Source organism: Falco cherrug, chromosome 2 (assembly GCF_023634085.1).
Source record: "Falco cherrug isolate bFalChe1 chromosome 2, bFalChe1.pri, whole genome shotgun sequence".
Classification (NCBI taxonomy): domain Eukaryota; kingdom Metazoa; phylum Chordata; class Aves; order Falconiformes; family Falconidae; genus Falco; species Falco cherrug.
Window position 1 is genome coordinate 15556876 of NC_073698.1, and position 13537 is coordinate 15570412.

The 13537-nt window shown below is 37.0% G+C and overlaps 1 protein-coding gene across 8 annotated transcripts in view; it reads left to right on the forward strand.

Annotated features, from left to right (window-relative positions):
* Window positions 1-13537, forward strand: part of YAP1 (Yes1 associated transcriptional regulator) — a 98728-nt gene that overhangs the window by 2537 nt on the left and 82654 nt on the right. For all 8 annotated transcript variants that reach the window (XM_055702122.1, XM_055702123.1, XM_055702124.1 and 5 more), the window contains exon 2: window positions 948-1195. In XM_055702122.1, the coding sequence (XP_055558097.1) occupies window positions 948-1195 (248 nt within the window). The remainder of the gene's footprint in view (window positions 1-947; window positions 1196-13537) is intronic.

Sequence of the window (13537 nt, forward strand, 5' to 3'; positions counted from 1 at the left end):
AGGGCCTCATGTATGGTGCAATACCTTGTGTAGAGAGGTGTGGCAAGGGTGATACATGCATCTTATTATAGGTGTCCATGTTGTTCTGGTGTATCTACAAAATCAATTAATTGGTAAATATATACAAAAAAGTCAATATTATTTTAATCCAGTTTTCAGAGCTGCTTTTTCTGTTTCACAGAGGACACGCATTTACAACTGGCAAGGAAGTTTTATGTACTTAAGACTGGCAACTCTAGTGAATGGTTTTGTGAGTCATTTCTGATTGACTGGTTAAGCAGTTTGGTGAAGCTTTGCTTTGGATAGCATGGGCAGACTCTTTATAAGCTCCCAGTACCTTTAAAAGTGTAGTTTGTGTGCAGGTTAGGAAATTTTGTGTTCGGTCTTCTTTAATGGTTGGGTTCAGGAGTCTTCCTCCATTGGAACTCACTGCAGTCATTTGGCATTTCTCTGTTGCTTTTCTCATTATGCAATTTTTTAAACTCCTGCAGAGAGTGCATGTGTGGGTTTCCTTGCACCCCCACATGCCCGTTTCAAAAGGAGAACGGGAAATGAACTCCTCCAGCAGAAAGTGGGTGCGATGGTAATGGGTTGGCGCAGTCCAGTAACGAACCATGCAATATGCTGTATGAGATCTGCTGACTGTAAGCATGTTTTTTTCTGAACCCTTCACCAAGGATTAAGAACTTCAGTTTTCAAAATAAAACTAAAGGCACTTAGCCCATACTTAATGTTTCTTGACTTACGCAAGGGCTTTTGTGGAGTTAGTTATACCAACCTATTTGGAGGCTCTCTTCAACAGTAAAAAACTGGAAAATAAGCAGAACTTTAGAATTACTAACTTACTATTTTCTTCTGAAACGTTCATTTAAAGTGAAATGTCTTCTGTCAGTGGCATTTCTACTGAAATACAAGAATCTTAATGGGAATAATTTCACTCCTGGCAGGCCAGCACTGATGCAGGGACAGCAGGAGCCCTGACCCCACAGCATGTCCGAGCTCATTCCTCTCCAGCATCACTGCAGCTGGGAGCTGTTTCTCCAGGGACGCTTACGCCCACTGGAGTAGTGACTGGACCTGGAGCTCCATCTTCTCAACATCTCCGCCAGTCTTCATTTGAGATCCCTGATGATGTACCTTTGCCACCAGGTTGGGAGATGGCTAAGACGCCGTCTGGACAGAGATACTTTCTTAAGTAAGTAAAACTTGTTTTCAGTTAGCTATCTCTCTGGTGGGTTTTGTTGATTTTGTTGTTGTGGGTTTTTTTACAGTCTTTGAATTTTAATTAATTTAAATGTGTTTAAAATAAATATTCTTAAAAACATTTGCCTGATTTTAAGTAGGAGATCCTACCACTTCAGTATTTCCCCCATATCAGATCATATATTGTCCATTATATTGTATATTGAAAATCAGTGAAAGGTGCGTAGTGATTTTTGAACAATGTGCCTTCTGGATTTGCTAAATCTTGCCAGAGTTCTCATACAGGTCAAAATACATTTTACCTCATTTTTATGATACAGATGTAAAAATATAGAGTAACTTTAGAAATTATTATAGTGAGAAAATATTGGGGCTTCTTATTTTTTTGAATAAGGACAATTGTGTAAGTATGCAATCAAAATACTTTACTCTCTGCTGATGAGAAAATAGGTGTTTGATTGCAGTATTTGGGTCTGTAACTCTTAACTTGTCTATATTCCCTGCAGTGAAAGGGAAATTACAGAACTTCTAACATCTTTCCTTATTCCTACAGCTGTAGCTTTTTCATGCAGTGAAATTAGTATCACCTTTTCTGTAACTGATGAGAGGTGACACATGCCAACCATCTGACGCCTAATCCATCAGGGAGCATTTTCTTTTATGCTGTGTAGTCTTCTAAAAGAGCAGGAGCTTGTCCTTCTTTCTGAAGTGTACCCACCAAGACACGTAATTGACCTTCAAATATTTTGACTGTATTTTGAACATTTTATTTAACTGCAAGTCTCTGAGTAACCCATTATGTGTCATTTTCAGGGCCGGGAGAGGGGAGGGGCACCACAGTACGTTATTTAGGTAAAACTTGTTTCAGCCAAGGAAAACATCTTTATCCCTACCTTTCTTGCTAAAACATTGTCATTAATATGTGCATTTGATTGAAGTAGTTGAGTTTGTGGCTTCAAAACCAAATCTACATTGTCTGCAATGAAAATGGAGCTTGCAGAACTTCTTAAAACCGTTTCTTGTTTCTATAGCGATGGTGTTTCCATACAGATACATTAGTATTGCTTTTTTTAACCAAAAGGAGGTTGCAGCAGTTGTTTGACATAATTTGAGCCTGAAGATTACTTTCAGAAAACATTCTGTATTAGGAATGCGAAAATTAGCATTGCCTATAGATCTTGAAGATGTGATATTTCTTTGGTGAAGTTTTGTAAATCAGCATATTCTAGAATATGGGCACAAACAGAATTTTTTTGGAATTGTGTAAGTTTGTCATTTCAGAGCTGTAGCTCATTGGACCTTGAGGAAAGCACAAACTGGGTTTTGAAATGAAAAGCAAACCTTGTTTTGACTGTGCTAGTAACAGCTTTTAAAGACCAGCTTATGAAGCATGAAAAATGGATACTTGATTTTTCACTTTTACTGTCACAAGTGTTTGGGTTTGATTATGCTGTCAGTTTTACAAAAAATAGAACAGTTAAGAGATGCAGAATGTCTTCATGCTTTTACAATTGTTTCTTTTTAATTATGCTCATTCAGGTGAAATCAAAGTGAAAGATTTGTTCTTGGAAAGCTTTCCTGCAGTTTCATTATTACTATAAAAAAATCTTTCCTTTTTTTCCTGCAAGTTTTTTGTCCTTTCTTGGTGTCCTGGTATCCATTTCAAAGGGTCAGGTTTCAGCAAGAACAATAAAGAGCCTGAGACTGGAAAGTACACACAAGTCTGGCAAACTCATCTGCATGAGCAAGATCATTTGTTCTCAAGCAGACATCCAAAGTAAATGATTGAAAGAGCTGCTAGCTGTGAAGGATGTGTCTTGAAGGGGAAAGGAGTGGAAACAAACCAGGTTGTTAGGAAGAAAAATAAAGGCTGTACTTTTTGAACCTCTCCCTGCTGGGTCACATGCTGACCTTGGGAGATTTTAAACAGCATAATGGGCTGTTTTCTTTTGGCTTTTCTTGGGTGATGCGGTGGTATGGGAGAGTCTAATGAGGACAGTTCTGAAGGCTTTGTTCACACTTGGAAGAACATTTGTTGTTCATAAAAGGCTGTTTAATACTATCTACAGGTGAGATCCACCAGCTTCATTGGAGGTCATGAAGACCTGTAAAAAACATTTCAAGTACTAGCAAAATGTTTGCTTTGTATGTTTAGGAAATCCAAAGAAACGTAAGAATTATTTTTGAGTAGCAAGTTTGTATTTCAGAAGCTTTTTTCAGTGTTGAGTAAGTTGTGTGTCATACCTACAAACTCTCGTCTTGTTTAGTTATACCTTAAACATTTGCTTGAAGGGCGAGTACCAAGATTCCTGATACTGTATACATTTGACATGGTTCCTTCTACCATGCGCAGATTTTTGGTGTCACTTCCAAGTATTCAACTTTTGTGTTGGATTGGCTGCATTGCTCTTCGTTTCCATTTGCTGTATTCTGTAGCCAGTCTATGAACAGCCTGCTAATCAGGCTCTAGAAAGATCTTTGCAGAATAGGTAACAGCGTTAGATTTTTTCCAGATGTCAGTAAGCCTTATGGTTATAGTTATCATAATATACTACAGTGCAAAGAGAATAATATAAAATTGAGTACTGTACTTAATGCAGTCTGCAATATAGTCACTTCCACTAATCAATGGGTCAAGCACTACAAGCATAGTAGTTTGTGCAAAGAAATGAAAGTGGTGTGTACAGGAGAGAAAATACTTGTCTGTGCGTATTAATACATGCACAGTTACTTGCCCAGGTATTTTATATACACACCACACACGTATCATGTATGGATGTTTTTAAAGGAGGGTGAGAGTGGTGGTGTAGGGTCTGAACCAGAACTCCTGTAGATCAGTTTGTCCTCTAGATAAATAAACCCTTTTATGTATGAATGCCCAACATACGATTTGCCAGAACTCCGCTCATTAACGTTCATCTTACTGTTATGAGTAGGACTCCCGAGTATAATTTTCCGTTAGTGAAAACGTAGATTATTTTGGCCAATGAGTTAAGACATGCTTGCTATACAGCTGGTAAGATTAATACTATTTTTTACTGAAACTGCTACTTAAATAGAACTCGTAAGTTAAGACTTGCCTGTGTAGTAAGTGGTCATGTCTGAGTCATCTCAGCATTGCAGTGCTGTATGCTTTAGCCCATTCTTAAACATGCAGTGAAAAAGACTTGCTTGGTTTGTGTGGTGATGTCAACTGCATTGCTTTTTAACCACTTCCTGTTAGCCAGCTGCTGGTTGACATTTCAGTGAACTATGGAGAAAGATAGGGAATCACTCTCTAGGCAAAAGATAATATGCCACGGGAATAGCAGACAACAGCTTGCAGAAAGAAGGAAGAAGTTTCACTCAATTTTAGAATTACTCTTGTGTTGTGTTAACTTATTGTTATGCTATGGATTCTTACAAAGTAGTAACTTCTCTCACACTACAAAATGAGAAGAGGTAACTGATTGTCCAGCAAACAAAGTAGTCTAATTATTTTTCCTACAGGAAGTAGTTCTTGCAAGCAGTTTATCAACAACTTCCTATTTTTTTCTGTGAAGTGTTGAATGACTTCCTGAAGGAGGCCAAGGTGGTTTTCATTAGTATCTATGGGTGTGTTTGAGGTGTGTACCCATCTGGCAGAAACCTTAAAAATAGATCGCTGTTACACATTTCTTATGTGCTCTATATAGAGATATGGCTCGTTGCTGTGCTTTTTTTTTTTTTTTTTTTTTTCCTTCTCCTTGTGTCATACATGAAAAATATTCAGCAACGCTGTTAAATTTCTCTTGCATCCTGTTTTTGCCCCTCACTGGAACCACCCACTACACCAATATCATCTGCTCCCCTCCTCCCCACCATGCCAAAATAATCTTAGTCTTTCAGGCCAAAATACATTTATTGGAAAAACTGCTGCCACAGTTGCGTATTTTATTGAATACCTTAATTTACTGGGGAAATGCATATTCAGAATCATGAGTTAATGTGAGTTCTTGTGTTTATAGTTCTATAGTTCAGGCTAGTTTATTATTAAAAGAGCTGTATTGTTGGAAACCAAAACTGCCACCTCCGCCTTTGATGTTTGTTTCCACTTTTTTGTGCTTTCAATACTAAAAAGCAGTTGAAGATTTATGCTTGCTAGATTTTATTTGTAATATGTTGAATTAATTTCATTTTTATACTTAAAATTTCTAAGTGCGTATGAGAATACTCATAAGTTCGATGATCTAAAAAAATAAAAACAATTAAATTTGTGCAAGGGAAAATGGGCACTGGCAGTTTCAGAACGTAACTGGAGGAAAGACATTAGTTAAAACATTTTTAAAAGTATTGTATTTTTTTGGCAACTTAAGAATTATTTTTTTTCTTTTGGAAGACAGTTATAGTACTACTAAGTGTGTATCTTTCCTTCTGCCACTTGAGGAGCCCTGCGAAAGGACAGTAGTACAAACTAATTTGAATTTGCAGTTGTGCTAAAGATTCGTGTCTTTAAAAGGGTGGAGGAGGAGTAAGGGCAAACCTGCCTTATTTGTGTTAGCACTGAGACTGAGCTGGGAGGAGGATGAAAGTACATATTCAGCCCTCTGAATTCAGAGAACTTGCAGCCAGCTTAGTGGGTGGGCATTAGTGAAAGAAATGGCACATGGTGCTTTTCTTGTGTTTAGTTTTGTTTTGCTTAAGAAAAATTGCAAACTATTATATCCATGCATTCAACACCCTGCCATACAAGGTGATTTTATAAGACTGTTCCAAAAACAGTGTAATAGACGTGATTTCAGGTAAACCAAAAACATACCCTGTGGTTTTCACTAATATGTTTTCCTTTTAGTTATGTGTATATTGGTATTTGTTATCTTTAGAAGAAAATAGAACTGGGGAAAAACATAGGATCTGTGGCAGTTAGTTTAATTCTCAGCTTACAACTATCTCTGAGGATTTTTTTTTTTTTTTATTTGGCTTCTAATCTGTAGTTTTCTACTTCTCACAGGTTTTGCCTTTCAGTATATCCCTCATAAGTGTAATCTTTGTGCTTTATAGTGTCTGATTTGGTGCCTGTTGACGTATTCCCATAAACTTTAAAAAGCACTGGATAGAACCTCTACTGAGGGCTTCTAATACTGTAGAGGAGTGTGTACCAGCTATAGAAAATAAAATGTGAATATATTTCTTACAAATGTAAATAGGATCTGAATATACATGCAGTGGAGAGAGAAAGCAATGGCATACTTGGAAAAATAAGGTTGTATTAACACAGTGCTCACTGTGGAGGAAAAATACTGTTGTTCCAAGTAATAAACACATAAAACTAAACCTTTCAGCTTCGCTTATGGAACTGGTCAAAATTACTGCTGGTTTAGCTGTTGAGAACACTGTTGTAGTTTTGGTTTAAGTGCTTTAAATGCCTAATGCTGGTTTTATAGCAATACTTTTCTATGTCCTGAATCAAATTTGAGAGCAGTTTTATGTTACTGTGGCCTGAAACGTTTGTATTATGTTGAAAGCTATAATTGTGACTGAGATATTTATTACCTAGTCTTTTGTAATGAGAAATCTTAGTCTCTCGCTGATCGGTAATAGGAAGAGGCTTCTGATTGAAGTTTAATCAGAATTTCATGTTTAAAAATTATGCTTCTGCAGTTCTGCTTAGTAAAAGTTTTGTCAGGTTATATTTGGTTAAAAGCAGTAGCATCGAGCTCTGTGGGAGCAATTACACCACTGTGGAACCACTTCTGTTTTCTCAGGTCTTGACTTCTTCTAAAGACAAGAATTTTATATAAATCAAGATGAGTGTCTTCTGGACTTTCTTATCCTTATGCCTTTCTTCTGTATGTTGAAGATGGCAAAGAATTATAGTGGGTTTTGTAGTAGTCATCTGGTTTGTAGCATGCGGTAATCTGTAACACATCAGTCACATAATGGAAATTCCTACTTGATAGAAAGCAGTAAAATAATAAGAGGATGTTAATTTGAAGGTTCCCATGGAAGTAAGACAGGCTCTACCCCACCAGTTTTTGCAAAAAATATACTTCTAATGGGTAAACACAGTTGAACTGATCAGTGGTATATGTGGGTAAAAGCATACCTCCTTTTAAAAGATTAATCTCTTTTTTTATCTGTCGTCTTCTAGAAATGAAAAAGAATCAGTAGCTTTAAAATTCTAAGTATAAAACCTCCATTTATAGATTGCTCAGTTTCTCTCTGCAATTGTGACACAACAGCTGCGAACTTTCAAAAGCCAACGCAGAGCAATCAAAGTGGATTTTTCACTCGGTTTATCCATTGTTACGATAGACTCTCAGAGAAAGTAACTTAGTAGCACTGGGAATGCTGAAATACTTAACTGCAGGACCTAAATTGGGTGACATGTAAAATTAAAGCAGAGTTCCTAGTTTGCTCCCAAAGAAACATTTTCACATAGCAGATGTAAGCAGTTACTGGATGATACCCAGGAGAGCAAGATGTGTTACTCCGGGTTGAGATACAAAGTTAACTATTAAAACTAGTCTGATTTTAACTACAAGCAGTTTCTTTCAGGCTCCTGATTAAGACTAGATACCTCCCCTTGCAGCCAACCAAAGAAAAACCTAAAAAGAGGTAAACGGCTATAGAGAGCTGTCAGCCAAAAGTTTCTCTTTATATGTGGCCAGACCACTGCATGTGTTTATCGTCATAGCTGGAAACAAATTCAGATGATGTAATTAGATTTAGTTTAACCTTTTGAAATTGATACCTACTCAGCTCTCCTGTTAATTTTGTGTCCTTGTATTTTTACAAATTCCAACATATTTGCATTTATTGTTTGTCCGATCCAAGCATACGTATGCAGTAAAACTCATTAACGGTGGGAGCTCTCTGTCTTTCACTGTTTGTTGTAAATGTTCCCTCTTTTAAGGTGTGGGTTTGTAAATTATTTTTTTTATACCCCCACCCCACCCCTCCCCAAGCTGTGCATGATTATGTAAACCCTAATATTTAAATGACTCTGTTTCTTTTGTAAATTCTGAACAAAATTTCATTTGGCTGAATGCAAGAAATCTACAGGAGATTTCTGAGTAGCAGTCCTCTGGCAGGTGCCCCTAGGACATGGCCAGGATACCAGGTAGTTGACCCAGCAGAAAGATAGAATTGTCTGTAGGAGAAGTTTGACAGGCTGTGGTTTAGCATAATGTGAAACAAAATTATTGGGGGGAGGCTGTGTTTTGGAATGTTAACAGATAAATGCCATGTCGTGGCAGGACATACAGTCACAAACAGCTTGCTAAACCTTGTTTTGATGTAAAGCTTTATTGGGAAATTCACCAGATAAATGCTTGACAAAAAACATACTTTAAATAGGACTCTAGAGCATGGGGGAAGTTTGTCTTTACTATGAAAATGGTACCTAATAGCTGGTTTTTGGTAAATACAATTAAGAGTTTTATTTGGAGAAAGGAAGGTTTAGAAAGGTGTGACTAAGCTGTGTCAATGTTTCATGGCCTCCTGAAGTGCTTCTTGGAGCCTGTTTTCTGGGATTCACTCTGCTGGTATTTTACTTGGCCTTTAACTAAGTTACTTCAGGCTGTGTTTCAGGCAAGTATAGCTAAGTTTTCTAAATTGCTGGTTAAGTCAAGCTATGAAGTTGCCTTGTAAAGTAGGACTTTTACCAGTATACTGCCTGTCAGTCATGCCAGTTACTAAGGAAACAAAGCTGTCTTGAAAACAGTCTTGGACTTTGCTTTAATTTCACTAATGAGACTGTGCTGTGTCACAGTGAAAGACCAGATCCCTTTGTTGAGTCTCTCTGACATGCAGTTTGGTAATTTAGATCAGTGTTAGTGGTAAAGTTTAGTTATTGATTATCACATTGAGGTTGTGAAGCCAGTTTTTTTTCTGCTGGACTGTTTTATAGGAAAGTAGAGTAAAGGTCATTTACTATTCTAGTTCATCTTCAATGGGTTTTGATTTGTGGAGAGCTTTGTTGTAAGTTTGTCTGCGCTAAACAAGTTTGTTTAAATAGTGTAACTGCTTTAAGGATGCCTTTCCCTTTCTGATTACCTGTTGTAGCTGAAATGCTAAGTAAACCTTTTGCCTTTTCTGGATATGTTGTAAAATTAGACATTCATGATGTAATAAAACATGATCTGAAAGCAAACAAGCGTAAGGGTATATAGGCAAAATGGAATTATTTGGGTAAAGAAACACAATCCACAGGTATATTTTCTCATAGGATCTCACTTTTCAAAATTTTTTGTTTCATTTGTTATTTCTATTCGAAAAGCTTGGTTGGCAGGTCCTCTGCAATAACTTTCATTCCAACATTTATATAGCCTCTTTAGAATGGCAAGAAATAGAGTAAAAAAGACAGTTCTTTCCATATTTTCTATCTACACTGATGGTGTAGTTAATATAATTGGTAGATCTAAATATCCAATGCACACAATTCAGTGGTGATTTTCATTTTTTTATTTACAAAACCTTTGTCATTGTCACGGTAACCGGCTTTGCGTGAGTTAAAGATATGAAATGATATACTTAAAAAGGTGTAATCTGACGTATAAAAGGCTGTAGCAAAGAAAAGAATTTGGAAGAATGTTCCATGATGAACATTGGATTTGGAAGAATGTTCTATGCCCAACTTCATAGGCCATTTTTGTATATATATGAAAAACATATTTGTAGAAAAAAAGTAATACTGTGCTTTAATTGGAGTTCAGGTGTCCATTGAATTCTGTGCTGGTCTTTGAGTCAGGATGAATTATGCTTATTCGGTGATAAAGTTTAAAATGTTTCCAGTTTTCAGTGAAAACAGTTAATAGCGCATTCCATGGTTACAGGGCTTTGTATGCATGAGCCTGACTAATGGAAAACTGCTTGCATTCTAGTTCGTGTATGGATAGATTTCTTGAGAGCTTTTTGTTACACTGCTGTTTACATAACTATATGTATGGTATTGCCAGTGTAAAGCTGTGCTTCATTTTCTTACCTTCTGTCCCTAAAAGCATGCACACTTAATTTCCATATGTGTATGTCTCTTAAACTTTCTAGCTAGTTAGTTTAACATTTGGATTGAAATGTTCGCTTTCATAACTGGTCTTTCAGGTTTTCACTTTTTACAAGAATCTTATTCTGAAACTATTCTAAAGGAGAACTAAGGTATTTTGACCAAATAATTACTAGGTAACAGGACAGGAACTTTCAGATTTGTAGTGTTAGGAGAACTGTTGTGATCTGTATGCTTGTGGGGTTTTGGTTTTGGTTTCGCGTTTGTTTGGGGGTTTTTTTAACTATAATGACTGATAACTGGAAAAAAGTCTATTGAATATTTCGCAATATCCTGATAATTTAGTCACTGGCTAGGCATAAGGAAGACAAAATGCGAAACAGACATTAGTGTAAACAGTTAAGAATTAACATTTTAGCATCCCTGTTAACAAGGCCAAAGGAAGTCTTAATTACATTCTTTTAGAAGATGGTTTGAAATTCAAATTTGTGCCCATTTTTTGTTATGCTGTTAGATGGGTCTTGACATGATTGGCTGTGTATTATAGAGATTTGTTGAGAAACTTGGACAATTCATTGTTTTCTTAATGCATTAAATGTCAGTTACACAGCACTGTCTCCAGGGAGAATGAATCTTAATTCAGTTTCATAGTTGTGGTACCCATTTTCCAACTTCTGGTTTTAAGGTTGCTTTGGAATATGGAGGGGGAGGGAGGAAGAAGGGGGACTTCTTTTTCTTCTGATGGAACTATTTGTGTGGCTTTTGCTCAGGGCTGCCATTTGAATCTTGTTTATGCTGTGATGGTGAGCAACTCGGAGATAGTGTGTGAACTGTAATTGATTCCTCCACTCTGTAATCCTGTTGCAGTAGAGTGTAGACCCTGGTCTGTGCTGAGTTTTGCCCTCTTAAAATGGCCTCAAATGCTTACTCTGTGAAAGCGAAGGGGGAGGATTTTAAGTGCTTTCTAAGCCAAGGTAAACAGCTAACCTACCAAATAGTTGAGGGAGCTGCAATAAAGGGAAAATTGCTGGCTTTTGTAATGGATAAATTTTATGTAAATAAATTTATGGAAAGAAGTCGTTTATCATCATGAGAAGCCATTGAGCTCTTGTTTTGTGTATGCAGAACAAGTTTATTTGTATGGAATTTATCTGAAATACAGGAGATTCTAGTGATAATGCATCTTGCTTTGCCAGGATCTACACATAATTTGCCTGTAACTTTGTAAAACTCTTCATATGAAAAGATATAAGCAGATTGATGGTTTTGCTGATGCTTGGTGCTTTTACTTCATAACCAACTGAAATAACTATCTTCTCTCCAATTTCTATAGATAACAACAGTAATGATCAAATACATTTACCTACAGTTGCGATATGAAGTTACAAGAGCTTAGAATACTAACCATTCAGTTACTGCCCACTGTTGATTAAAAAATTCCAGCCCCACCTACCATACGTAGGTAGATATGCATATACTTTGTCTCTCTTAATTTAGTCAAACTGCAATATACACTTTCTGTAAAAGTAGATGATGCACATTTTCTCTTATCATGTAGGGTGCTGTTTGGTTCTTGACTTCCAGCTAAAAGTCTTTTGTCTGTTTTGCAAGCTGCGTAAAAATAAGTAAGATGTAGAGTCTTGTAAGCAATTACTTTATCACACTGAGTCCAAAAAGAAAATTTTTTATTAAATGAAGACATACAGGCTGCAGTGCCGTAGCAACTGTTGCTGTCACATTGTGCTTCATAAAACAATCTTTTTTCATTTCCACTTCACTAAGACTAGTAGCTTTTCATTTAGGTTAGTATATCACTTGCATACTGTTCAAGGCAATATTTCTGCTAAAGAAAAAACATTTGTCCAAGTGTTTAGGCTGTTCAGCTCCTGCTCCTGCCCAGTGTTTTAGATCAGCTGAGAATTTCTGAGCTCTTACCCTCCAGTGGATCCTACAGAGACAGTATTTGGCTTTAGGCAGACATACTGTAAGGCTGAACTGCAGAATTGGATGATAATGCTTGTTACATCAGATAATAGTGTTACATATAGGTATCTTTTTGGTATATCTAAGGTATACTTACAATGAGAGGTAAAGATAATTCAGAAGACAATATGTGGTTGACATGGAGATAAAAAGTAGGAATACTGGTAGTAGTGAGGCAGTAAAGTAGCTATACTGTTCTCCCTAAGTCTTCATCTGCTGTTTTTTATAAGATGTTCAGTTTTAAAACCTAGCAACTGCTGGACCCTGTCAGCTTTGCTCTTGTAAGAGAGCTTGTAAGCAGCATGTCTTTAAACCGTCCATATTGATTCAAACCAAGTGCCTGTCCTGGATCAGTATCTTGTTGCCAGTAGTGGTCATGACCAGATTTCTTGGAAATGCTAAGAACAGGGCAAGCATATGTGATACTCTCTCAGAACTCTCCTAGCTTCCAACTGTCCTCCAAGACTTGCGCTGTCTCCCCTTGAGGCCACAGAAACTTACAGCATCTGCTGTGTGCTTTGGCAGGGAGTCTCACTGGTTGTCTATCCACTGCATGAAGAAGCGCCTTCATTCTGTTTTAACCTTGGCTCCCATCACCTTCATTGAGTGGTGCCCAGTTCTTATTTGGGAAGTGACAATGAACAGTTGATGCATATTTGTTCTGCTCAAGATTGGTATCTTTTCCTCTGGAAATTATCTCTTTTGAAACTTGAAGAGTCTTAACCTGCTGCATTTTCCTGGGATAGAAGCTTTTTTCCAACCTGCAGCCCTTCTGTAAGCCTTTTCCAATTTTTGTTATTCTTCAGATTGAAAGGTTAAGAATGTTTTACAACATCCACCATTCTGAAACTTTCATCTAAAAAAAAAAATATTCCTGCTGCTGCTTGTCCTTTTATGCTATATAATTTTTTTCTAATTCTTTGCAGTTAGCAGTTGACCAAGAGTAAATTTGTGTCATTGGGAAAGTTTGTGATGCTGCTGCTCTTTTTCTTGTATACATCCTATTGTATAGCCCCTGTGAAAGTTTACCAGAGGCCTGTCTCTGGTGCTAAAGCTGCTAATGCCTCCCTCCTGGTGTTTGGTTTTTTTTTTTTTATTTCTTACTGGTAACTGTTTGTTCATGTCATATCAGGACCTATCCTTATCCTGTAGCTGCTTTTTGTTTTGTTTTGGGTCATTTTTTTTTGTTAAGATAACACTTGCTGTTCCTAATGAGATCTTGTAGTCATTGGTTTCTGGAACCTAATGTCCGCTATGATTGCGGTGTCACCAGAATTTGAGTCTCCGGTATGAACTTTGGGATGCCAGTACTTCTGTTGGTGCATTCACCTTGAAAGGGAAAGGTTGTCCTGCACTTGCTTCTGGATTATGTCTGGGAGCTGCTCCAAT